This window comes from Falco naumanni, chromosome Z (assembly GCF_017639655.2).
Source record: "Falco naumanni isolate bFalNau1 chromosome Z, bFalNau1.pat, whole genome shotgun sequence".
NCBI lineage: Eukaryota > Metazoa > Chordata > Aves > Falconiformes > Falconidae > Falco > Falco naumanni.
Window position 1 is genome coordinate 8,066,472 of NC_054080.1, and position 27,651 is coordinate 8,094,122.

Here is a 27,651-nt window from a genome sequence, read left to right on the forward strand (position 1 = left end):
CCAATATTATTAAAGCTGACAAACTATTGAAATGAAATGCTCTCTCTTCCACAATAGAAGGAGCATTTTTATAGGAAAAACCTATAGCAACACTGATCAGTTGTTTTAACCTAAGCGCCTACATAAAGTAGCAGCTTTTTTTGTGTGTTTCTTTTATTTTCCCCATCACACATGCTCACACCCACACATTCTTACACACACACAGTAAAAGCACACACTTCCAGACACTGGTAGGCCACACAGTGCTTCCCAGGTGCAAAGTGGGAAGCAGTGTAGCTGATAATTTAATGCATTAAATACACACAAACACCTTAAGGCAACCACTGCAATGGATGGTTGAAGTTGCAGTGGTGAGTTTCTGTTGTAACAAAATGGGCTGTATACAGCACATACATATACGCGCCTCTTTAACCCTCCAAAAAAAATTTTTTTTTTTTATTTTGTGCAAATTTCTAAAGTTTCTACCTTTAAGGCAAAGAGTTTGCATTAACAAGGAAGGCCAGAAAACAGGCTTATACCTACCCAAACACATTTCAGTTTGAGACAATATTTTCTTAAAGTGTCACAATTTCATAGTAAAGGCACTGGGTCCCCAGCATCTACTGACAGAATTACTTCAATGGACAAACGTAACTCTTGAAGAAAAGGGACCAGAAAAAGCAGCTTCAAATATGAAAAAAAAAACCCCAAAAAACAAACAAACAATAAAACACCACCAACACCACAAGTAGTTAACTTAAGTCTACTAATACTGAAATTTATGTAATGCAGAGGTTTGATACTAACTTGGAGAATCTTTGAGCGACTAAGTTTTAAATAAACAGGCTTCATTCAACTGTGCTGGCCAAATAAGGCGTAGTGCCACGTCTCTGCCTGCTGTCTGTCGAATTCCACTACCATTCTCTTGATGTGAGACAGCTTCTTGTGGAGGTACTCACATCTGTGTTTCTCTTCATAGTAGCTGGGATAAGACTGTAAAGATGAGGTAAAAAGAAAATCTGGGCATGAAAACATTTCTGCAGAGTTTAGTATTTCATCTTCTTTGCTTAAAAATAGCCTTGAGCCAGTCTTGGTGACTGCTACCTTCCACAGATCTGGTGTTACACATACCTCTTTTACCTTTTGATACTCTTCTAAGACTTCCTCACAAAAGACCTTCAAGGAAAAAAAAGTACATGAAGACAATATGAGGAACATTTCACCACTGTCAGAAAATGCAAATTTATGTAAAATGCTAAAAATATACTCAGTTTTCCTCTAGATATTTCGCTATCCATGAGCCACCACTCTCCTGGCACTGCAAAAATAAACCCTCAACTCCCCTTATCACGCAAAATCTGCAATTAAACCTGTAAATAGACAACAAAGGGAGCATGTGTTTGAAGATTCCCTTTGAGCAGTCACTTACGCTGCTGTGCATTCACAGACAGCTCAAATAGGTAGAGTTTCAGGGCTGAACAACTTTTTGCAGGGTTTCCTCAAACTTCAAAAATCAGAGCTAGCCCACGCAGGGCCCGAGCATGGTCTGGGTCTGAGCAGGGTCTGCAAGACTTCCCTTTGTCTGATCGAGCAGTACCAGGGATTTTAAAATACTCCCTCTGCTCACAAATACATCTGCAATCTGGCCAAAAACGCAATAAAAGCCAACCCAAAATCCTCAGCGTGCACAGAGAATTAAAGAACCCTAATACCAAATATCTGGAATTTGTATGTCCAACACAGAGAAGTCCAGGTGGGAAAACCAGAATATCAGGTGTTTAACTCTCTTCTCTGTGAAAATTGTAGCTAGGATCAGCCACCTGGGAGATGAGTAAGTTGTGGCAGTAGGTTTAGTTAAGTGTATAAAATCATGGGAAACAGAGGGGCAGGAAAGCTTTGGGATTATGGACGCTGGTTTCCATGTGCTTCCAAACCTCTCCCTACTCTGTGTAACAGCAACCACCTTGGAAGGATGCTAAGGCAGTCAGCAAAGTCTGAGCCAGTCTGGTAATTCCAGCTACGTGACCTATTACTCAGTCTCAGACATTGAACCTGACAAGTCTTTTAAAATGATATTAATCTAATTTAATAGATTAATATACTGAAGAGTCTGCCCATGCTGAAAATGTGGGCTTTTGGAAGGGCTAAGAGAGCGATGAAACACAATCTTCACAGTTTTATCCTTCTTTACCTCATATTCTTTGGACCCTGGAGAAAGACTCTTCCGCAGTTCATCAAGCTGCGTGAATCTCTTGATGACACTGTCTATTCGAGCATGCAAAGTCCTGTATTCATCAAACTCCGCATTGAAGTCATCCTTGTAACTCTGGCGTTGATTGTATGAGCCTATAGCTGTGTATTTTCTAATGGAAAAATAAGTACATGTGAAATTTTACATCACGGTCAGTGAATATCAAGTGTAGATACCCAAGCATTAAGTCAGTTAACTATGCGACTGACTGCTTCCACACATAAGCACATGTGCTCCAAGAGAACATATTTATGTAATTACAGAAATCTACCGTATTTTTATGACAGTTGCCAATATTGTGCTTTTTAGAGTTTTTATTCAGAAGCTGGCAAAAAAAAATATATGTGGCATACTTAGAAAACATTAGCAATCATACAAATATAGAAGGACCAATAAACACATCAGCTTCACTGAGGGAGAGAAACTGCTAGATTATAAACTCCATGAAAGGACAGGTTAGTTAAGTAACATTTACTTTTGAAAATTCATTTTCATTATATTTTCGTAAGTGACTCCAATTATGGAGTTGGATGCAGCTAGGTTTTTGGCTACATTAGTGCCTAACAGCAAAGCCTAGTTAAGGATAAAATCTAATTATTTTCATGAAAACCAGTTCCACTGCTGTCCACTCAACTAAGGCATTTGCAAAACAGCAACAGAAACAAACTGCAGACAAGTTGGGAACAAAAGAAAAAAAAATCGCATCACCTCACCTCCTAAGGAGGGCAAATCCCATGACTGATGTGATTGAAACTTGCTTCGTTCCCCTCTCCCTCAGGTCAACATGAGTGAATTTAACAAGCTCATTAGACAAACCCAGCACAAAGTGGCAACGTGAGTAACAGATACCACTTTGCACCGCCATCACACCAATACTTCTGGTTCCCCTAGCCAGAAGACCTGGTTCTCTTTGGATGACACAGGCACCTCCACACAGGGACGAATCCTTCAAATGACCCTTAGGTTGATTTTCATAAGCAATAAAAAATTAACAAGTTGAAAGTCTGTACCAATGCAGACAACGGTTTTTGTCCGTGATGCGTCCCAGGTCAGATGAACCTGATTAGAGCACTAGAGGGTTTTTAAAGGAAAACTGCAGGTGCCCTTCAACATTTTGGGAGGTACCTGTAAAGTGACAGGCGGACTACTGGCTACAGCCCACAGCAAGAGTCCTAGCATAGGGCAAGAGCCCAGCAAAGCACTTGCAATCGAAGTGTGTGGAGAGGGAAGAAATGAGTAGAAATGGAAAGAAACAGGAATCCATTTTTGTTTTCTACTTTTTGCTTAAACTTTGCTTAGAAAGCTTGAGTTCCTTTACTCTCATAATCTTTATATTAAGATGGAAAGTACCTTCACTCATGAATTATGCAGCATTTAAGAGACAGGAAGAGAAGCTGGAATAAACTACCAAAGTCCTTTAAACTGGATCAAATTGCAAGTCAGCTGCTCTCAGGTTTCAATCTTTCTGTAGTGATCAGGCAGATGTCTGAAACAGCGCGACCTCATTTTTTTCCAGGACACTATGGCCAGCTGATTATCTCTGAGATTGCTCCAGATGTTGCCCCTTTCACAGGGATTCTTCATTAAAGCTTTTAATCCCAATTAGAACTAAACCAACTTCATGAAAACTTGCATGAAGGCTTTTTTCTTTTGGTTTCTTTTTTTTTTTTTTTTTTTTTAAGCTTGTAGCAATGGTTATTGACATGCAACTTTAATAGTAGATTACCAAAAACCACATACCTTACTCCTCAGTGTCACCGCCCTCAGCTGACTGAGAAGCGGACAGCAAAGAGCTGAATCTGCTCATTTTCACCCAGCAGAGGCTGGGAATTAAACACAGGTTTGAGTTCTTAGCTAATGCACGAAGAACTAGACTGCTTCCCTGCACGACCAGACTAACTTTCAGTCTTTCCACAAAGCATCACTCACGGCATTAAATATGACGCAGGGTGCTACCACCCCATCTGCTCTAATGCAGATGGAAGATGCACCCAGGTGCTATGGGGAAGTCTGACCACCCTTGCTGACATTACTCCTTGGGCAGAAGCTGGGGAACCTGGCAATGTGTAGCATTTTAACAGATAGACACGCTTCTCCCTCCACTTCTTCACTGCAAATACAACGAGGGGACTCAACAACGCTGCTTCTGCAGCTGCTGCCACACAACTGCACTGCTCGCAAGCATCAGGCTCATCCTGGCTTTACCTATCATGGTGCTCATTTCAGCTCTGAGCACTGAAGGCCCTTCAAAACCTTCTCAAACTCATACTTCCAGCAGAGGAAAGAGGTGAGATTGCTCCCCACTGTGCCTATCCTCCCACTAGAAGAGCATTTTACTAGAAATTCAGGTTGCACTGACCAAGTTATTCCAGTTATTCTACTGCAGCCTCTTTCAACGTTCACATTTTCAAAAAAGCCCACTGATAAAACAGTGAGGGAAAAGCCCAGACACTGGGCATTTGCGGAAGCTATTTCTCTTTTTACAACAGTAATGAAAACTCTTCCTGGTAGAAAAGTTTAAATATTCTAAAAAAGGATTTAGGCAACCAAATGATTCTGTTATTAGAGCTATTTAATTTTAAAGTTCTTTAATACTTGATATAGATTAAAAACTTTTTTATATAGAAGGAAAAATTTATCTTTTGGGAATTTTAATCTAATGTGTGCCAGCTTGTTAAGGAGTTAAAATTAAACTCAGCAGGAAGCCCTTCTGTAATTCCATAGGCTGCAAAATGCCAGTCATTGTAGATATGTAACATTTGATGTGCAAGTCAAATAATGCATTTTTATCTTGCTTTGTAGTCAAAACTAAGCAGCTAAAATTTAAAATCTGAATTGAGATTTTTGTTTGCTCTAGCTCTTCAGTCTGCAATTCTATGGTGAAATTGGACAATTTTGCTGTAACTTCAAGTTAGTCAGTGGCCATTTTACACCAAAGTTTTAGAAATAACTTTGATAGTTAACTCCTGTTAGCTCATATAAAGGCTCTGTAATGCTGGACTTCAATGTCTGCCATCTTCCCTCCCCAGCTTTCCAGCTTAGAAACACTAAGCAGTGAAAACACAGGAAAGATGTTCAAATTTACATATTCAGTATTTTGCATTCAGCTTTCCTCCTGTATTGCCTGACCTCTACAAAGAAAACAGCACAGGTTCGTTGCTTTTTTAAATTGTGTTCTTGAAGAAGAATGTAATCAAGCATTTCAAATCTTCTACAGTATATCAAAAATTCTTTTTCACACTTCTTTTCCCCTGCAATAATTAAGGGACAATCTCAGTGTTTAAAACTCACCAGTACTCGAATAAGGCAGCTGAGTGACTTAAAGAAACTTGACATTATTCTAAAATTACATGTCATTCTTCTAAATTTACATTTTGGTAAATTTTTGATTTTGCAGCTAAATGAGAGTTTTTATATGTGATTTTTCAACTACTTCCATCAGCGGCAAGAGAGTTTTCATCATTTTACTCACAGGATGTAGTCTGGTTGTTCAGGTGTTGAGGAAGGAGATTCTACAGAGGCAGTGCAAGTTTCTGTAAGTCCTACAGAAAAACAGAATTTTGATACTTGTGATAAAACAGATGTTTAATATAGCTGAGCAATACTAACCTGACAGGCTTGAAAACATAATCCTTTAGAGTTTTATTCTCACAGTAAATTACTCTGAATAAGCACTGTAAGTTAATAATAGGGCTCACACGACCTTCTCCACAGTAGGCAGTCCCGGGGTTTAGAAAGAGGGCACGGCTACTTTATTCTACAGGTTCTGTGCTACCACAGTATTCATCCAAGGTCAGTTTTTCTTATTTGAAGACATGATGTGGCATCTGCACAGCAATTCAAATTATGCAGCAACAAATGTAGCTGCACAAAAGACAACAGCTTGACACAGAGATAGACAGATATGTATCTATTGCAACATGCAAGTTCCAGTGAGAAATAGAGTAGAAAGCTGAAGTTCTTTTCATGCCATGTTTTTTATTCCTCCTTCCTTGCCAATTACAGATATCCAAAGTTAGATTTAACTTCAGCACTCTTCGAAGTGGGAAAGTCAATAGTATTGTATATGGGTTACTGGCCCTCAGGCTTCAATAACCTGCAACAAAGACTTGCTCCTCATTAACATGGCAATACTGGGTTTGAAAGTTATTTGCACTTGTAAATAGCTCTTTAGCTCTTTTAAATGGCATTTAGAAAGCACAGTATGCTTAATCTCTAATCCCTGTTTTTAAAGGAATATTTCAGGAGCCTCCTATTTTTCCGATAAATAAGAACATTAGCTGCTGTAAGAAAAAGTTAGCTGGGACAAGGAGGAACACTCAAGTGTCCTGGTAATCTCTGCTTTTCATTTGGGGTTTTGCGGCAAGCTTAAAAAACACACAATCCTTTATATTCATTATTAACTTACATGGCCACTGTGTAAACACAGTATTTCTGCTAACACTCAACATTCTTGCCAATCTCTAAGCTATCTCAGCTTTAAGCCATGGGGGGAGAAAAGAGCTATCATGTGATGTTCTACTCAATTTTTCTGCTTTTAATATTACAATTATTACATGGCACAGCAGAGTATAAAGAGAAGTGCAGAAGTGGGAACAAAATTTGAGAAAAAAGCAAACAGTAATATTAATAGTCACAGTATGTACAACCAACTTATGTCAACAGTTTTCCTGCGAGCATTTGATTTCCAAAAATTCAAGTTCATTCTGGCTTGGACCATTTGAAACCTTCAGGGTAAGCACTAACTTGAAACGCTGTACAGATTTTTTCCTTCCCTAGCTGTTCAAAATTTTGTTACCAGCTTCTGGAGAAAGACGGGTCAGATGTTTATGAATTCAAAGCAATCCCAAACCATGCAGGCACTTGAGGTATGTCCAGGCTAATGTGAAAAGACCATCCCAAAGCACACCACCAGTTCAAAGAGGCACCTTGCATACTCTAAAGATGCCTCCCAAGCTGTGACAGCAGAGAGCTAAACCTGACTTCTAACCTGCGAGTCAAACCACTGAAATTAGTTAACACGCAGATTTAACACAGGAGCTGAACTCTGCCCAATTTTGTGTGTGTGTGTGCGCATGTTAAGAAATCAAGTACTCTTTGTGCACTTCTGTTAAGCTTTTCAATGCCATTTTAAGCGTGTACCATTTCTACATCTTTTGAAGTAATAAATTCTGCAGCTAAGATGGAGAGGAGCCCACAGCCCAGTTCAAATCAGAACTCTAGTAAACCACATCAGTTTATGTAGGTTTTAGACTCTGAGAGTTGATGAACCTTGTGTTGTGATACACGATGAAATACATTTACATCTGTGTGTTTAAGTAAACTAGTATGCTATAAATATGCATCACAGGTTTTTATTTTCAGCATACAGACTTTACAATTTGCTGATGGGAAAAAGTGGATTAAGCTTCAGTAAACTGTCAGTTTACTGGAAATCAAGCAAAACAAACAAAAAAAAATCCATTCCGTGTGTTGTTCTAGCACCTAGCTCTTCCTCTTCACCAGTTTCTGCCCAACAGCAATCTATTTAATGTTTCTAATGATTTTTGTACTACACAGTGAGAATTCTTTAAAATGAACCTAAATTTAGATGAAGTTCCAGGAGGACAGCTTCTGGGTTTTGTTGTGGTTTTTGTTGGGTTTTTTTCCTTCTTTTTTTCAAACTAACATTTACAAGGTAATGCAATGGCAAAAACAAAAAAATGATTCTTCATGACCATAAAGTAGGGATAATGGCAAAGCACTTAACATACAGCAAATGAAAAAACAGACCATTTTCTTGGCGGTCCCTTTTCACCAGGATTACCCATACAGCAGTTAGGAAAAGCAGTGTGTTAATACCATCACCTGAATCCAGATCGGAGGATTTTTTCCAGTTGGTAGTTTCTTCTTCACTAGCGTTTTTCTCCTCCTCACTTGCCCTAACATCCTGCATATTGCTTTTGTTCTTCTTATGCTCTTTCACATTACAGGACTTTTTGTGCAACACCACAGGCTTCTTGCCGGCAGACATAGGAGGCTTCACCTGCACGGCGGAAGCCACTGGGATTCTACAAGGAGTCAGAGAGGTATGTTTTTCCTGCTGCACTTCACAGGCGATACTTCCATTTTGACTGAAGGTGGCCACCGGCAGCTTTTGTGACCCCTGCCCCTTAGGGGTGCTGGGGGATTTGTACAAGGCAACTTGAGGAGTGCTGGAAATGAGGCGTGTGGAAGGTAGCAACGCAGAAGAGGGAGTCGAGATGGTTGTGGTGGTGGTGGACAGCAGAGGGGCAGTGGTGGCTTTTGCACTGAGGGCTGGCAGGTGGCTGCTGAGCAAGGGGTACGTTCGATTGCTCAGATGAGCTATCCTCTGCTTTTTGCCCATGTGACGGACAGAAATGGGACTCGAATGCCGCTTCTGTAATAATTAAAAAAACACCAACAAACCAACCAAAAAAACACGATCAGAATTAAGTTTTGCTGCCGTTCTGCAAAAGGAGCATTTCTTAACAGGCAATTGTTGAAAACACACCTTCCCTAACAAGAGCTGTCAAACAAAGAAGTACTACAGCTAAATACATGGTGTATTACATCCCAGGTTTCTAATCTTATGACTTTGCAAGTTGCTCTTCAAATCTACAGATAAAAGTCTTTGGGAGAAAGATGCTCTCTACAGCAGCTCTACCAAAGGCGTCACCGAAATGAGGTCAGGTGGTTATCGCTCAGGTACCAATCCCTGTTTGGAAACACCAGGTCAAGAGCCAGCCTTTGCTGTCACACAGCCACACAGATGACTACAGCAGCCCCAAGAAGCATACGGCAGCGCGCTTACCAGGGTGTGTGAAGTGCAAAGCTGATAAGAACAGGTAAAGCCCCCGGTTCCCCTAAGCTGTCATCCCAGCTGTTCTCCAGCTGCAACGCTGGCTCACATCACCTTGCCTAGCAAACATATGCTGCTCAGGTTGATGTATAAGCGGCAGCTTGGACCAGGAGTGCCAGACACAGCTCTGTGCCACCCTGCTGAAATAAATCCAGACTCCGTGTGTACAGAGGCAAGTGCACAGAGGTCGCTGGGACCTGTAGCATTTCATGCTCTGACTGGAAGAAAATCAGGGGGAAAAAACAGAGGTGTGCCCTCCCTCCTCCATTTAAATGTGGTTATCTCGGTGATAAAGGACTTTCTGTACCTCCCAGTTTATCCCTGTACACTGTGTGCACTGAAGTGTGCAGTTTTAGTCATAGAAGGTATCAAATTTCTCCTTAAAGTGATGCCTTTTAAGCAAAATCTTCCAAACTTCTTCTAAAAGCGTTTGCCTCATCCTCTTGTATTGATAGGAAAACAGGACATGTGCATTTTAAGTCTGAAAAGGCTGTGGGGAGGCAGATGTACCTGCTGATTCAGATCTGCCTTTTCATACCTGGGCTACCCTGAATCAAAACAGGTGCTTAAATGATGCCTATATGGAAAAATAATTAAAAACATATTCCTCCAAGTGGATCACCACTGTAATTTGTCTTTATTCTAGACCTTCCTAAGCTTTAAACAGTAGCACAAGGATGTTTGTGCGTATTTTGTGTATTATTAACTACCATACCACAAAGAACCTTGAACACATACAGCCATGTAACAAAAACATACACGTCTTGTCTTTAGAAGACCTTCAGGCACATCAAGATAAACAAGTTATGTGGCAATACAAAACAGTTTTAAGTATTTAACCATAGTACAGGGTTGTGTAACAGTAACGGTAACCAAGAAGTTCAGCAGGTGAGTCGAAACTTTACAAGGCTTCTGCAAGGTCAGCGTGCGATGCATGGTCAGTTGTGATTTAGGCCAAGGTGTTGGCTGTTCAAACATGACAGGGCTCATCTTTGTCAGAGATCTAAGTGTGTTTACAAAATACTGTGTAGACAGCAATTGTTTATTTTCCCAAATATTTTAATAAACATTCTGAAATACAGAATGATAAATATAGCAGCCCTTAAGCTACGTGACTGTAAGGGTTTTGACATTTTGTCAAATCTCTCTGACAGTGCAAACCGCCCTCTATAAAAAAAATAAACCAATTAGAAATAAAAGTTTCAGTTTTTCATGTGTTAAAAACTGTTAGTGCTTCACAACTTTATATAGTGTTCTATAAAGTGTGATGAATCTTTATATAAAGTGTGCTAAATCTTAATACATTGTAAATAATGTTAAACACACACACACACCAAAAACATACCTGAGCAGTTGATTTATCATTGTTCTTAGAAGTCGCAGCAGAGACCGAATCGCTGCTGGTAGTGGTGGCGGTGGCGGCACTCTGAGGTGGATTTAACTTCCTGTAAGGATGACCCAACATCAGGTTACAAGCAGAAATGTCTATGTCATAGTTATTTCATTATAGGGAAGACAGACATTCATCTCCCAGAGAAAGTTTTTTAGAAGGCTATTTTCCTTCCCCTGGAAACTGAGCTTACTTCGAAAGTATTAACTCCAATGACTGTCTTTCTTCTTCAGTGTATCCAGGCCAATCTTTCTGAATGTCTTTAAATAAGTAATCCCTCAGAACGTAGCAGTTATCCTTTGGATTCAAGCTGGCTACCTACAGGCAGACATTTAAGAAAATAAACACTCATTATACCTAAATGCGAACTACAGAAATAAGACTGGTACTGCAAAGCTAAATCAAAGCTGAAAAGGCAATCATACACCAGTTTTCCAGGTTTGTCAGATGTGAAGATCAAAAGTGGCTCTCACGTAATGAGCACCAATTTAAAAAAAATGCGGCCCATTTGAGAGGTAGGAATTTGGATGTAAGAAAATCCCACACTGCTGCTGTATGAAACATACTCCACGAAAACCTCTCTCCTCACCATATTGTCTTTAATACAGCCAATACTATGCCAAAACTTTACATTAAGAGGCCTAGTTGTTTATTTATGTTTCTTTTTTTAACAACTGAAGAATGCTATCTCCACATACAAATTCAGATTTGTTCAACTGCAGGAGGAAACCTGCTGTTCTTTCGTTTTACACAGCTATACTGGGATGGCAGAGCAGACTATCCATGGAACAATGCATTTTTTCCATCATCCAATTAATGACCACAGTATGTCATCATTTGGCTTGAGAAAGAAAAGCAATTCTGTTTAAAAGCCACACAAAAGCTTTCTACTGCACAGTGTTCTGCGATAACCCAACTAGCCCTGAACTACTTCAAGTACAAAGATTAATTATTTAATCTATGCCATTAGTTTTAAGCCATATCAAAGTTTTGCCAATTGGGGAAAAAAAAGTAACTCTACTCATATCTAGCAAGTTACTTTTTGAAAACAAGGTTTAGTGCTAAAACATTTAAGGAGTGCTAAAAAAATTAAGGAGAAGCACTCTTAATTTTGCCGACACAGGATTCATTACAGCAAAGTATTGTCGCGAGAAGGCTGCGTGCATGCCTTGCTGTACACTTTTGAAAAGAAAATGGGTTTATATCTTCCTCATAATCAAAAAGTTAAAATGAGTTAGTAAAACCCTGAGACTGCTGACCCCTAAAGTGGTGGTTTAGACTTCATCACTTGACACCTATTCAGAGTTTCAGAGAAAACCTCAAAGAAAAGCTCTCCATTAATACAAAATGCCGAATAACTCGCCTTTTCACAGCTTTGCCTATTTTTTTCCTCCAAAACATGAAAAGTGATAAATACTAATTCATGTCTGTCTGTGTGTCTGTCTGTTCCCAGCTTAAAACTAACAAACAAACCAACCCAAAGTAACCAAGATACCCTGAAACAGTAATTCACTCATTAAAAAGAGAACGAAGGCTAGATTCTAAGAGAAGCAAATCTGTGTGTATTAGATCTTACCAAGTTCTGGCTGCTGCTTTTAGATCTGTACAAAAAAACCACACACACACCTTCCCCCCCCGCCTCCCTCCCCCCTCCCCCCTCCCCCCCCCGCCTCCCTCCCCCCCTCCCCCCCCCCCAAAAAAAAAAAAAAAAAAAAGCCCCAAACCCCCTAAAACCCCTTATTACGAAGCTAGAAAAAAGAGTCAGCAAGGCTTTTCAGGGTTTAGTGCTGCTAACACAACCATTTCTGAGTGCAAACCAACAGCCTGGGGTAGTCTACTCCACATAAAGGGAACAGACTCCAAGAAAGTGTCCTTAAATGTTGCCAAGAGAAACAGGACACAAAGTTTTTTCACCTTTTACCCTCTTGAGAACTGATCTTTTGGAATTTTATAATTGACTTAATAAATTGACTGCTTCAATCTGTATGTAAGAACACGGATCTCATTCAATTGTGTATGTCTTCAGGGTAAAAAAACCACTATTGCACCGTGTAAACAAAGCAACAACACTTGACATATTCAAGGAATGAGTTTTTAAAGTTCAGTGTAGGATCAAAGCTGCATAAATGTAGAATTTTACTCACTTTAATAGGTTCTAAAACACTTCTTTCCCTTGATAAATGAGAAATATTCCTTCTTTATATATTAATTCATGCACAATTCAGCCACAGTCTACTGATACAGCAAATATTTAAAAAGTAAGGGAGAAGTCACTGCCATCTTATACATTAAAAAGCCTTTTCTGAACAGTTGTTGTAGAAAATTACTAAGTGATGCTCTCAAACACACATCTTAAAACTTTCACCTGTACCACATTATAGGCTTACCAATACAACACTATAAGCTTACCAATAATTCTGATGGATGTGATAAAGAAATACAAGTGGAACTTAATGGAGCACTGGAAAAGTCACTGAATATAAAAAAAGGTTTAAAGTAAGATAAAGACAAAATCCACATGACACCAAAGAAAGGCTATGCTCAAAATCGGACCATCACCACCTATTTCATTTATGATTTGGCTGTAACACCCTTCCCTGCATCACAATTCTAACAGATCCCAAGAGAAGCCAAGTACCTTTACAGGTCACCAGCTACATTCAATTGAAATTCTAACCTATGCAATTACCAAACTTCTCTCCTCATAAACTTGTCACAAGAAATGTTAAATACTATGACAAACTACTTCACAGAATTGAGAGTACATGTGGTCAGTTTCTCTCAATTGAGCAGCTGAACAGTCCAAGTAAGAGCAAGGAAAAACTAAGACGTCAGGATGAACAGAGCTAGAAATAGTTAATTATTGCCTGCCATTCTAGCAAAACAAAACCACTCCACAATTTTTTTAATTTGCCCTTCCCCTCATCATGCTGACTTGCAGTCTGGGGCATCTGTGTAAAGGTTACTGAAAAACTTAAAAACAGGGACCATTACCCAAGTTGTTTATTATTTTCTAATTTAAACACTGGAGTAACACAGCTCAAAACTACAATTAAAAGAATAGCAGGAGGGAAAAACTGCTGGCACAAACTCTGTGACCTCACCTGCTTGAGGATAATTCCAAGGGAATTCCTGTCCTTTTGGTTGACACCATCTCGCTGCAAGCGAGCAAGTAGCTCTGGTTTCTTGTAGTTCTTCAGTGCCAGTAAGTGAACCACCCTGTCCCTGTATGGTCTGTGGGAAACACTACTGTGTTTTTGAGACCTCCGTGATGTTTTGCCGCAGTTTGTGGATGTCACTTTATTCCGCACTAGCACAGGACTTGAACCACACCGTATTAGTTTTTTGATCGGTACTCTTCTGCCTAAAGTAAGGGTTAAGGAAAAAAAAAAAAAAAAGTAAGAAAAAAACAGGGTGACATGGGAGGTTAGGAGAAGACAAGAAAGTTGATTTAAAAGAATTTACCAAACTAGATAAACTCTAAAAACTATTTAGATAGCATTTCAAGATCTATAAGAATACAGGTAGTAAAGATACATCAAGATAGACATTAACAAATATCCAATATTAAAAAATGCTAGTAAATGAGGGATACTAGTAAGAAGACTTTATTGATTATTTATATAGATGGTGCTGTTATTATTTTTCCAGTTTATAAGCTCAAGCACTGATACCGAAAATCTGGCATTTTTTTAGAAGTGCACTCTAAAGTGTGATGCAAAAGTCTTCCATATCATTAAAAGATTCCCCACTGATGTCTAGGGAGACCAAGTCTAAACCTTTAGCTGCATCACTGCTTAAAGAAACTACCAACACTTGGTGTTAATCACTTGACTTACCATAAGTTACCCCACATTTTAAGCTGAAATGTTCCCCACTTAATTAATAAGCCCAGGTTTGTCAGAAACAATACACCAAAAATTCAACAGTTCTTGGGAGCCAGGCCAGAGAAGTTTTAAAACACAGCCTGCACAGCACTTTGGATCATACTCTACAAAAAATACACAACCCATCTTTCTCAGCTGGAGGAACAATGCAAGTGTTTGCCAGTGATGCGTTCAGAATTTTACAGTAATCCCACCCAACCTGAATCTCAGTTTTCCAGTGTTTTTAAACTGGAAACTTTTGTTTTCAACTCCCTTGTTTTTAAACTCCTCTGTATTTTTAGTCAGCATTTGCTGTTGGACAGAAAAAAAAAAAAAAATCAGAATACTACAGAACATTATTCTAGTAAATACTGTTAGCAGTCCAACAGAGGATGTGACAGAAACCAGGCATTTTTCTGAAATCAACAGCTCATGTTTGGTACATGAGGGAGCCTTAATGAGTACTGATGACACAATCTGGAGCTTGCTTTCTTCTATCAGAAACACAGAGACTGAGCTGTGCTTATGTACTGCTTGTCCTCTGGAATAGCAAAATTTTGTTTCCATCTTGCAGTGGAGGCCAAATCTTTCCCACCTCAACTGCTCCCCCAGAGTCTGTCCTTCTGGGTTCCAAGAACAAATCCAATCATGCAAACACACACAATTTTTTTTTACAACAGTATGAACTTGCCAGTCTATTAAACACATTACAAACTTTCTGACAAGGTAAATTCAATGTAGATACGCACCCCTCCTCCACAGATGATACTGTAAGCATTTAAATCAGCATTAGCAAGTGTGAAAAGCAAAGTCTTTCACATTAAGCTTATGAATTTGCATATAAGACCTTCTCAATGTTAAATTTTTTAGATTACAAATTAAGGTTAATAGTTTAGCACAGTATTCAGGGACTCAAAACTGCTGTTACACAAAGAAAGCATTAGCTAGTAAACCAGAGAATTTAGGTGCGTGGGGTGGTAAAACCCCTTAGCTCAATGGCCAAAATTTCAAACAGTCAAGCCATATGGAACAAGGAAGGACTGGCAGGTTTCTGGGAGTGAAAAAGAATGTCTGAACGCAGCAACAGGAGATGCAAACCTGTCACATGAGAGGCAAGCTACGTACAACCAAGACCTTACCCAAGGTAACAACCACTTTACCCAAGAATATGCTCAAAAGACAAACTACTGCATTTAAAAATCTTACAGACATCTAGTAGAAAATGAAATACAACCATACCTAGAAATGGTCCACCAGCTTTAATGACCTTTAGATTTCTGTTGCATGACTCCTCTTCTACCTGGGTCAAGCGTGCTTTAGTCGTCTGATAGGAATCACTAGTTGCACGCATGGTGATTTTATTCTGTGTAACTCCCAGGCTAGTGAGTTTTGAGTCTCCGGAACTATAAAAACATTGAAAAAGGTTAAGCCCAAGCACTAGTTCAGGTTTATAAATATGGTTGTATCAGGAACTTTAAAATCTGTCTTTATAGGTGAAGAAAAACATTTTCAGGTTCTGACAGCTAGCTAGGGCACACATATATTTCAAATTGTCTCTACACGTCCAAATTGCATCAGTTTTGCCAGCAGTGCACCCCAACTAACAGCAGCTTTGTTTAAGCTGTCCTAACTATCATCACTCTTAACAAGTACCCTGCATGGCACCCGCCACGGCAACAGCTCCACCAAAGAAAGGACACTGGCTTCAGCTAACCCGAAATGCCTTAAGTGCTCTAAAACTCCCCATCAACGCTCCAAGAAGGGTCAAGAATCCCACATTCCCAATTTATTGCATTGTTTCCAAAGTCAAAGCTGGACCAAGCCACTGACCAAATACTGCAAGATGATACAGCTACAGTTTTGCCCATAGCCTAGAGCTACATATTGATTCCTTGTTCCGAAATCACCACATTTACAACAGGACAAAAAGGTCCTTACTGCCATCTAAAGCACAGCTTTTACCCATTGCCCATTTTCTTGAACATCACTGCCTTTATGTGTTTTGTCACCATGAGAAGAGCCAAGGACTGACCGAAACACTGTTATCCCATCCTCTGGCTAGGCATTTTCAAAATCCGAGCCAGTTTTGAAGACAGACCTGCCTTAAGCACAAAATTACAGGTAGAGGCTCTGAGGAGGTCCTTTCTGGTGCTGTTTTTTGTTTTTTCATTATTTTTTTAATTAACTGTCTGTAACATGTCACAAATTTTGCATTAACTTTGCCAGTGCTTAGCACAAAGAAAGCTGGCTAGCTAGTCTGGATTAGATTTTGAAGAAGGTTGGTAAAATCACATTAAAACTACCTAGGCATGTTATTTGGAATTATTCACAGTTAAAGCTGCATAAATTTAATCTTACTTTAAAAATACTGTTTAATTCAACTGAAGGTGCTCCTTACCGAATAGAAGAGTTCTTAGAGGTGCTTGGGAGAGACAAGCCAGGAGCGGAGGCAGAACCTCTTACTCCAGCTTGCACTCCTGTTGCTTGCTTTCTGCCAGCCATGGCAGCTGCCCGGCCCCTTTCAGACATATTTTAGTAATAATAAAAAAAAAAAAAAAAAAAAAAACCAAAAAAAAACCACCACCAAACAAAACCAAGAAAATCCCAAAGCCACACTGCCTCAGGCTCCCCCACGAGGGAGAAAGAGGAGGTTGAGGACGATGAGAGATCTCCTGTTAGGCAAAAAGCTATTATATTAGCAGTTTTCTTATTGCTCCAAAAGCCCGCTATCTAGACACATCTCTGTTTTGAAATTGAGAGCAGCAGCTCTCCTGTAACCTAGAACCTGAGCAGCGCCTTTTGGAGACGTCTGTTGGCGTGCCTGCCCACTACCACAAGCTCTGCCTGCGACGTCATAGTAACAGCGCAGTTACCCAGCACCACGGTTACTATGCAGAAGGAAGAGTCTAGAACCTGAAGCAAACAATGCAAAACACAGAACCTTCCCAACTTCCACAGACATTAACACTGTCCACTGACTTAAAGGACCAGAACAAGGTGCTGCTGTATTACTTCTGGGTTCTGAAACAGCACAGTCATGCAATTATGAATAAGGTCACTGATTTATGTGGCTCTTGAAGTAAGACAAATCCACCATGACCAGCATGCTAGCATGCTGCAAGCCATAATCATATTTACATATTCTTGCAGAATGGATCTGGTCTAGCTCAGGTGATGCTGAGCTCAAAATGCTTTTAAAAATAGCACCAAGAGGTAAGAAAGTACTCAAAAGGTTACTCTTTAAAGAGCAAAACCCAAAAGAATTCTATGTAAAAGTCAGTATTTACAATTAGCAAGAAACCACACTGTTGCTAGAAATTTTCTACTGCAACTCATCACTAGGAGCACGCTTCTGTTACAAGTTTTTGCTATATGCTCAAAGCCACAGACTCTACTAAAATTTGCCATTTTAAAGATTTTTAAGATTTTAAAGAAAATGTCAAGCAAAACTTACCTTGAGTTCATTTGCTGGACACAGTCAAAGCTTCCCTGAGGATTATCTTTGCCAACATTTGACAAGCTGAAGCTAAATGTCTTCACTTCATTTGAGGAATCAACTTTGGGAATTTTAACATGCTAAAAGGAAAGAAAAAGTTTACATAAAAACTTCAATCTACATTCTTTTGCTTGCAATTAACTAGGCCCAAGATGTTAAATGAGAAACTATTTTCACAAGTTTTGATATGATTTCAGTCATATCACAAAAAAAGGCTCCTTTGGCACAATTCTCCTGCTGAAAGCAGCTCTGGCTACCTGTCTGCCACAGCAGTACCTGCACGGGAAAAGCTACAGTCCCTCAGCCTCCAATTCAGCAAAGCATTCAAGTAGCAAGTAATCTCGTCCCACTTAGTGGAATCAGCATACATCTGCTTGACTTTAAATGCAAGCACCTGAGTACAATAAAAAGGACCAAAGCTCATCTAACAAAACAGATTATAGCATTTCACACAGACCACAGCGGACACGGCCCCAAATTTTGTCATTTATTTGGTCCTAATGAAGCACATACAGGAGTCGGCTCCAAGAAGGAAAAAACCAGCAACCCCTAAATTACAAGAGTAAAACTTCCTAAACTGTAAAAGACTAATTTCAACTCCAGCAGGCACTAAAAGCCTTCATCTTTTACTCAGCTCTAGATGTGACTATTTGCATAAATGTGAAATGTAAATAGTTACATCTGATTAAACTTACAAAAACCAAAACTTGATTTCCTTGGCCGAACTAATAGTTTAGTACAGAACGTGCTGCATTCTGCTAGAGCTTAAAAATGTAAATATGAGAAATCATTCCAATGTGTATTGGCACAAGGACATATTTCAGTGTGCTGCTACACAAAACAATACTGAAGCACAGCAAAACTACTGCCAGCCAACTACTTTATTCCGAAGGTGAAACTAGCTTGCAGTAAATCTAAAAAGCTATTCTTCTGAGATTTGCTTGAATTTTTAATGGAGTATTAAACACAACTGACAAAGATATGTAAAAGCAATATCCAACTGCCTCTTAGAAATCTTTCTCTCAATATTTCGCTTGTGAGATTGGCCAGTCTTCATAAATCCCAATGTCATTTGCACAAAGTGATACTACAACACCATTGCATTACAATTTATATTTTAATCATCAGTACCTGGCAGAGCTTCCCAGCAGCTTGGGACAGTGGCTTGTCTGTCTGAAGGAGAAAGACAAGTCATCTTAACACCATATTCCTTTACTTACTTTAAGCCACTAGTATGCTTAAAAGAGCAATCTGTGCATTCTGTATAAGAATGGAAATAAATTGTTTAAGTTACCATACACATGAACTTGGATTATATACTCACCTTTTAATTATTATGAAGGTTACTACAGAGAAGCCATCAACCTACGAAGACCATAGGGGCCCAAATGACACTAAAATTCATCTACACTCCGTAACAAATTAAGTACCACTGACTGAATGTTTCAGCATACTGATTTTACTGTAAATACAGCAGGTGTGTATGTATTTGACAATTTGAATTCAACTCACTGTAGAAGAGGCAATGCTTTTCAGCCTGACAGACTTTTTGGAAAGCCAACAAATATACACTATGATCAATCTAAGGCTGGCTCTCAAGAAATAACAGCAGAGCAGAGGGAAGCAGGTGACTGTTGCTTCATTCTCTAGGCTTATTTTGAGAAAGTCTTCATTTTCCATTAATCAGTCTACAGAATGTACGTGCATAAAGTCACCTTAAACATCAGGAATTTCTATAACCTAATATTTATAATTCAAATTCTGGTAGAATTGCTGTGGTTATTAAACCATGGAGTGGCTCAATGCATTTTCACACAGTAACATGAAGGCAGAAGCTGGCCTCAGAGCACATTTAAAAATATGTTTGTTGCTGTTCCACTCTCATCAACAAGGTCCCACTTACCACAAATATTGAAAAAGACACTGATGAAAGTATGGGGAAAGACAAGACTGCCTCCACAGGCAAATGCCTGTGAAGTTTAATATCAACAATGATTTCCAAGGATCAGACTCAAATGGAAAAACCAAAAATGTTTTACAGCTCCATTCCTCCACCCAACAAACTTGGCAAGAAAGAGACCTGAGGTCTAGAAACGTACTTGCATTCTCAAATTTTTTAATGGAAATTTTCAGGTACATTTTTCACACACTTCAGAAGAACTAGATGACTGTTCCTTGGGTATTCATTAATTTAGATTAAGAGAATGCAGGAATGGTGGGGGCATATTGCTCTGCTAGTCAAAAGTGGCAGTGCAACTAACCTGAGGATAGAATTTAACTCTTTCATCCCTGGTTCCAAAGTTTTATTATGCAGTTTGTAATGCAGCAGACACAAGCCTTTGATTTTTGTCAACTTTTTGGGGGGACCCATTCAGAGTATCCACACAACCAAAAGCTGTGTCCCTCGAACAAGCAAATGTACTTGTCTGTAGTAATTCAGATAATCCAGTCTAAAAAACTTGGGACAAGGTCCAACAGAAAAAAACAAGTCTTTTAAAGTTGTATCAAATGTAATTAAATCAGATAAGCCTGTTTCCCATATTATGGATCAAAACTGAAAGCCTAAACACTTATGAAATGGAATGGAGTACAATTATTGAATCTGTGGGTAATACGAAGCTGTCAGGGACAAAATGCATGAGGATGGAGTAAAATTCACAGCAGCCTTGAAAAACTGGAATGGAGTCTGGAAACAGGTATATAATACCCTTTGACCGAGGCTTTGCAAGGTACCTTATCTGAAGTAAACCCAACATGGGGCAGCAGGTGTACAGAAAATTACCTGCGGATTACAGTCAAATGTCCCACCAACACAAGTGTACCATATCATGCTTTTGCAGTACTGGCATGCAAGGTGACTACAGCAACAAGAAAGAGCAGGTTAAACAGCAGGATGATGATGATGCGAGACTTGCAACTGGGAGCTGCCACTCTTGATCCACTTGCCAGCTCACCAGAGGTTTCCACCACGTTTGCCCCCTCCCACTACTGCTCCAGAGAAGGACAATGCTTCAGCAGCCTGCCATGCAGAGCAAACCCCACCCTGGTGCACTGTCCTCTACCAAATGCCACCCACCAGCTTCGGCCTGAAGAGATTTCAAGGCTTCCTCCCTGCTTCTTTGCAAAAATGATCTCATCCCTTGATAAATCAAGTAAACATCTTACAGGCGCACACTTGTACAGCACAGGGTTTTTGCTAGGCAATACGCAGTGTAGAAACTGTTTCTCAGATATTATTACATTTCCAGCAACCTAGAGAAAGCAGTACTTCATCTGGATAAACGTGCTGACAATACCTACGTTTGCAAAAGGCTACTGTCACCTCCTACCCTTAAGAACAAGTTTTACTGCTGTTGACATATCTGCCATTTCTTTCTTTACCTTGAAAGCAAAAATAACACTTTGAAGTAGTTTACAGACTCAGCAACTTCTGAAAATAAGCCTTCTGTTTTGAATAAACGGTCCTGGTTTTACACTGTATACTTATATTGCACAGTTCTGAAAAGCTCAATAGGCAGTTCAAGAATTTTTGACTTAATTAATCAACGGAATTAAGATACTGCATTCAGTTTGAGACAAGCATAGTGACAAAAAGTTTGGTTTTCCTATTTGAGTGATACTTGGAGAAGGTCGAGGGAGCCCTTACTAAGAATACACATTGCAACTACATTAATCCATAATAGAAAATAAACTTCTGCTTGCATCAGAAAGTAGCACTGTGAGGCCATTGTGAGCATGTTCATTTCGGATAAGCTGCTTTTGATCTGTATTCAACCTTCTAAACATAAAGAGCATCTTGGCTGGTACATAGCATGTAATACACTGACAAGAAATTTGTTATGTTCTTTTACAGCAAAAAGGGGGACTTCTCAACAGCAAACCGACCATTGTTTGTAGCTGATACACATGGTTCTTCCAGAAACAGCAAGGTCCTTGCCATAATCCTTTGTTAGATCTACCAGATCCTTACCAGCAGCCAACCAAATCAGGCAACGAGAGGAGATGAGAGAGCCCTGAAGAGAAGCTCCACGTTTGCACATCTTACCTGAAGAGCTGCCCCAGTCGTGTTCAGACAAGGGAAGATGCCACCTTGAAAATGGATGTATACGAACACAACACCTCTCACAACAACCTTTCCCCCTGTTCTAGGCACCATCCTTATACAATGAACCCTGCAGCCTTCCCCTAACACTGCCTGACTTCAAACACCTTAACTAAGGGGTCTGAGTTGGCAAGTCCACTGCCTATATACTTCCCAGAAGGGGTACTAGCATAGAAAGGCAAGGCATCATTTTTCTTCTCACATGCCCAAGCACATTTATCCTTGCACATGCTTCCTTCCCCACTTAAGCAAGAAGGCTGTCACATGAAAGACTCTCCCTGAAGCCAGAAGATGCATCCATGCAAGCAGCTGCACTACGCCTTGTGCCAGCTCCCCTGTACATCCCACCCAACGTGCACAGCCCTCACTGCTCTTCCCACTGCTTGGCAGCCTTCAGGCAAGCGACCCAGTTTCAGCTAACACCCAGGTCAGCCCTTAATACCCCTCTTAGCCACTAGCTTCTAGCTAAGCCCACAACTGATAAACACCTGAAGAATATCACCAGTCTGTTTCATATGATAACCCAATTAGTTTGCGATGGATGAGGATTTACAAAGCAGTAAACTACATCCATTCATGCTTAAAAGCCTTAGCATCCCTGGGATGCTATCAGTACCACCAGCAGGTGTTTCTCCTGCATGGCCAGGAAACTATCACGACAATGCAGGCACTGAAGTGTGGAAAAAAAGACACAAGCCAAGATGCACCTAAGGCACAGACAGGTAAACACTCTGTTTTCCCCACCAGGTTTGACCACATTTTCTGCTCTGTAGTGACCAGCTGTTTGTTTCAATCCCTTCCCTTCTGCATTCCCTCTCTGCTTTACTTCACAGCTGCCTTCTCACACCACTTTACCATCTGTGCCATCATCCTTCTTCTTTCCTTTTTTTAAAAAAAAAAAATTTAAAAAAACCCTCTATCTTTGATGAATCCACTGATTAATACTTTGTCAAAGGTGACATGAAAAAGGTAGTGTCAGAAGCCACTTCAGGAGAGTTATTTTCCAGTTCTGGAAATTGAGTAATTGCTTGTTTAGGCTACAGAATTTGCGTTATTTTAACAGAAGCATGCAGGAATTCTTGCCATTAGTGTCAAAAGCTTCCCCCTAGGCTAATGGAGATGCAGAAAACCTATATTCTAGATCCACTCTGAAAAGACAGGAGTGGCTGATCATCCTTAATTGACAGCAGCTGCAGGAAATTTGCTCCTACTGCCTCTGCTCTAAGGTTCCATAAAGAAAATAACTTTGTCTATGTTTGCATACAATTCAAAGAAAAATTTAATCAACCCTCAGAATCTTCCCTCACTGGCACATTTTTTGCCTGAATTATGTAGTGGATGATGGGATAACAGACGTCCTGCTTTCAAGCATCCAAATCTCCAGTACTGAGGTGACTTTAGGACACAAATATTAGCAGAGACTTTAACAACGCTAGTGTTGGTTTCATGTGACGTGGCGTGCTCTTAAAACACAGCGAAGCCAACCTAACAGGCAGCCGCCACCAAGAAGTCTGGCTCCATGAGCATGCTCCTACTGCTTTCCCCAGGCCAGCCAGGGCATTTGACTGTGTCAGTCCCACAGGGGTGCAGAGAGCTATCCTTGCAGAAAACTACATAAGAAATTTAAAAAAATAAAAGTTTTTTTCTAGGCCATCTTCATGAACATCACTGCTGCAGCAAATGCACAGTGACAGCATTCACTGCAGGGTCCTCCTTTCCTAGAGCATCACTACCTAAAACACAAACCAACAACCGCTTTGTTGCAGTTAGATTGAGCACCAGAGGGCAGAGAGTGTTGGTAAGTATAGCAGTGCACAGGACAGTAAGGACACCAAATCTGTTTATCTATAGGTAAACACAGTGAAATTTGTAAAGATGCCAGCTTGTATATGCTAAAGGAAATCTCAGGAAGGGAGGACTGAGTTGGTACAGGGTCCTCTTCAATTAAAAATAACAAGTCTTAGCACAGGATATAGAAAACAAAAGTGGAAGAACAGATGTTCTGTAGAGATTGAGTCTTGTAATTTTTATGCTTTTGAAATTTGAGACTTTAGGATAAAATTGTAAAGTTTTCTTACGCAAGCTGCCTGGAAACAAAAGAATGCAGAGAAGACTTCAAATCTTCTCAAATGAAAACAAGCTTCTACTTTTAACTGAAAAGAAGGGGGAAAAAAAGGAAGAAAAAAACCTTCAAGACTTAAAACAAACTCAGATGAACTCTGGCAAGCTCCAGTCAAGCATGTGTGCAACCTGGGGAGAGCCAGGAGGTGAGGGTACCAACAGAAGTGTGCTTTGTGGCACAAAGGAGTACCGTGTTCCTGCCTCCTGCCTTTCACTCCTTTACTGGGGGAGGTTCCCCAGCAAAGCCCACAGCTGCAGACCCTTATGCATGCACCAGCACGCTGGACCAACACATACACAGAGTGGGGTTCTGTGCTTTGACCTGGCCCCAGTGTTGCTACTGCCCCAGCTGGAGCACTTCAGGACAAGTATGAAGTGCTCTTGACCCTCTGCAGCCTGCTTCAAAATCACAGAATCACAGAATGGTTCGCACTGGGGGGGGATGAAAAAGACCACCCAGTCCCACCCCCTGCCCCGGGCAGGGCCCCCTCCCCCCAGCGCAGGCTGCTCCCAGCCCCGTCCAGCCTGGCCTTGAGCCCTGCCAGGGATGGGGCACCCACAGCTGCTCTGGGCAGCCTGGGCCAGCGCCTCGCCGCCCTCACGGGGAGAATTTCTTCCTAATTTTAATTTAAATTCTACGCCCTCAAACTGGCTTGCCATTTCTTACTAAAGCACTTAGTAATAGAGAATGCACACTAGAACAACTCAGACTCTTGACTTTAATCCCTTCCTCTTGGTGACTGATTTCCGGATCTATCATTACCCTCTCTCACTCTGACATATCATCCTCACTGCCTCTCCAACGCAGAAGTAGTTCTCATAATTTTCTCCTGAAGCTCCTGTGTGGACTCACTGCAATTTTTCTGGCTTGTAGTTTTTGTCACTTCTATCCTCCTCTTTTCCATCATTCTCACTGATACTGTGTGCTGTTAAGAATACCCCTCAATTCAGGCTTGACGTATTTCGCTCTCCAAGTCCGAGTCACTTAATCTCTTCTCTTTCTAAACACATCTACCCACTCCTCTTGTTCTTCCACTGTACAGCATCACATCATCAGGCTAATATGAGCCCTGGTTTCTTAGGTGCCTGCTCAGCAGCTGTGTTAAACCCTCTTTCTCCTTTGCCTCTTCTCAGAATCATTTCAATCTTGCCGTCGCACAAGTGGTTTTCCCCCACAGCCTTTCCTTTAAGGATAAGATTTGGTTGCTCCCAAGCCTGAGCTGGAATCTGCTTCCAGCCCTATATGGGCAGCCATGCCAGCACCCAGCTCACGCCACAAGCCTCTAAAACAGGACTAAAGGATTTTTTAAAAATAAAATTTGCAGGGCCCTCCAAGTCAGGCTCCGACTACTTTTTTGAGAGACATTTCCAATTAATCCATTTCTAAGCTGAAGTTTGTTCACAGTTTCTTTGGAGCAATGCCAAAAGGCAAACCCCTGCTACTGGAGAAAGGCACTCTTCTGCTCAGCCCGGACACTCTGCCATGTTTCATCTAACTTCCACTTTTACAAATTCCATAAGGAACAATTTTTGCCATAGCATCATTTGGATCTTTGCTGCAGTGTCTTCTGCCCAGTTAAGCTTGCTCCTGACCCTAAATTTTGCTCCTCTGCGTTACAGCAGAAGGGTCCAGCCTGCACCTTCAAGGAGACAAAAGTGCTCCAGAAACTTACTCAACCAATTTGAAACTTTGAAAAACTGCTCTTAAACATGAGAAAAATCTCAGTGCTGATTTCTTGTGTGTTCATTTCAATAAGTGACAATCTTTTTGCAAAATGCTGTTTCCTTCAAGTACTAAATGTCCTCCTCCTCTGTTAAATCTGCACTACAGGACATAAACGGCCAATATCCCTTTCAAAAAGGAAATAAAGATGCCTTTCTACAGAAAAAATGTGACTACACATGGCTGCCTTGCAAAAAGAAATATTTTGCTATATAAAAAAACATTGCAATTGTATATGTTTTACCTATTATGCTGACCTGTAGACAAATGGACAACCTTCAGGGAGAAGGACTTTCTTTTAGTTTCAGTTCTTCTGCCTCTCTCCTTCCTATTTTTTTGCTGGCCTTTTTCCCCAAGAAATTAACATTTGCTCCCCCAAATCCATGCAGTTCGCCTTTATGCATCAGTTCACCAGTGTGAACCCATGCGCTGGCCACCCTGGTGGTTTCATTGCCAACCAGCAGGAATCTGTCACCACCCTGCTGCAGAAAAGCGGGGGCTGCAACAGCCATCGCTGACACCCATGCTGCTGCACCCTCCTCCAGGGCAGGGACCAAAGGTTTGCAACAACTGTCCCTAAACTGGAGCTGGAGGATTCAGCAGGCTGCTGAATTTCCCTAACTGGGCGACTGGTTTTGTACACTCACTGTTGGAAGGAGAGATCGTGGCGGCTGCCCCACAGCAGCCTGGATACCTGTACATCGCAGGAGCAGATCGAGGATGTTCCCAGCTGTGAGTATGGTACATGCTTCACAAAGCTTGTCTCTATATCAGAAATGTATTTGCAATCTGCAGGACATGGCAAAGTTAAAAGTACAGGTCACAAGCCACAGCAGGGAAGGTGCAGTTGTTTGAAGTATCACTGCAGAAGTACACTGGAGTATAAGCAGACTTTTTTTTTCTTTTTCTTTTCTGTATGTATATGCCTACTGCATGACAATTCAATTGCTAATATTCAAGTTCCTCAGGGCTATTGTATCTAGCAACACAGCTGCTATGTTCTGCAGGATGCCTAGATGTACTCCAAAATGTTTAATTTCAAGGTATTTCTTAAAAATTAATCTGTATCACTGTAACGGTCCATTTCTTGCAGTCCCTCGGTATCCTCCAGCTATCCTGGCTATCTGCAGACATTACTGTGCATACAGTTTGGGAGTAAGATGTTCCAGGAGGAAAAGTTCTCCTTCTCAGAGTCTGACTTGTGCTCTGGTGCAAATGTTTTTTTCAACAATCACAGATATTTTATGAATACACAAATCACGGAGTTCTTAGCCATGCTTTGTGCAAACTGTTCCAGCACGGTTTCAGTGGTTCTGGTATTGAAGATCATCTAAAGGTTAACTATGCAGCACACAGAGATAATTTATTATCATACCAAATGCAAACCATCTTACCACCACATTCGATTTGCTATTGTGCCTCCTGAGACCATCTATATACTTCCAACACTTTTCAGATCTCTTCAGAACAGCATTAGTGTACAAGAGAAATAAATTTGGCTTGCCTTTTTTTTTTTTTTTTTTTGTGCAAAGTGACTTTTGAACCCCTTTGACACCAATCTCAGCTTCTTGTTAAACACACACATGAAATAAAAGCTCCTCCCTTGCCTCTGCTAGTGTAAGGCTCTTTTCTCAATTCCCACATTTAACACAAAACTCTAGACCACTCCAAGCCAGAAAACTGGAAAGCTACCTCTATTTCTCCACTCCAGCTCTTCCCATCATCCACAGACGACTGCGACTAGAATGTGTAGAGATGGAATATCTTTTTTTTAAAAAAAAAGCAGCCTACCCCCCCCCCCCCGCTGGCTACTGTTTTATCCTCACCTGGGAGTTAGATAGCTGCCTGAATTGCAGAGGAA

The 27,651-nt window shown here is 40.5% G+C and overlaps 1 protein-coding gene across 1 annotated transcript in view; it reads right to left on the reverse strand.

Annotated features, from left to right (window-relative positions):
* Window positions 1-404: 404 nt before the first annotated feature.
* Window positions 405-27,651, reverse strand: part of ELL2 (elongation factor for RNA polymerase II 2) — a 37,203-nt gene continuing 9,956 nt past the window's right edge. The window contains exons 3-12 of the mRNA XM_040580075.1: window positions 17,803-17,924; window positions 15,588-15,751; window positions 13,587-13,846; window positions 10,676-10,800; window positions 10,438-10,537; window positions 8,072-8,630; window positions 5,703-5,772; window positions 2,171-2,342; window positions 1,111-1,155; window positions 405-972 (exon numbers count right to left, since the gene is read on the reverse strand). Coding sequence (XP_040436009.1) covers window positions 832-972; window positions 1,111-1,155; window positions 2,171-2,342; window positions 5,703-5,772; window positions 8,072-8,630; window positions 10,438-10,537; window positions 10,676-10,800; window positions 13,587-13,846; window positions 15,588-15,751; window positions 17,803-17,924 — 1,758 coding nt within the window. The 3' untranslated portion in view covers window positions 405-831. The remainder of the gene's footprint in view (window positions 973-1,110; window positions 1,156-2,170; window positions 2,343-5,702; window positions 5,773-8,071; window positions 8,631-10,437; window positions 10,538-10,675; window positions 10,801-13,586; window positions 13,847-15,587; window positions 15,752-17,802; window positions 17,925-27,651) is intronic.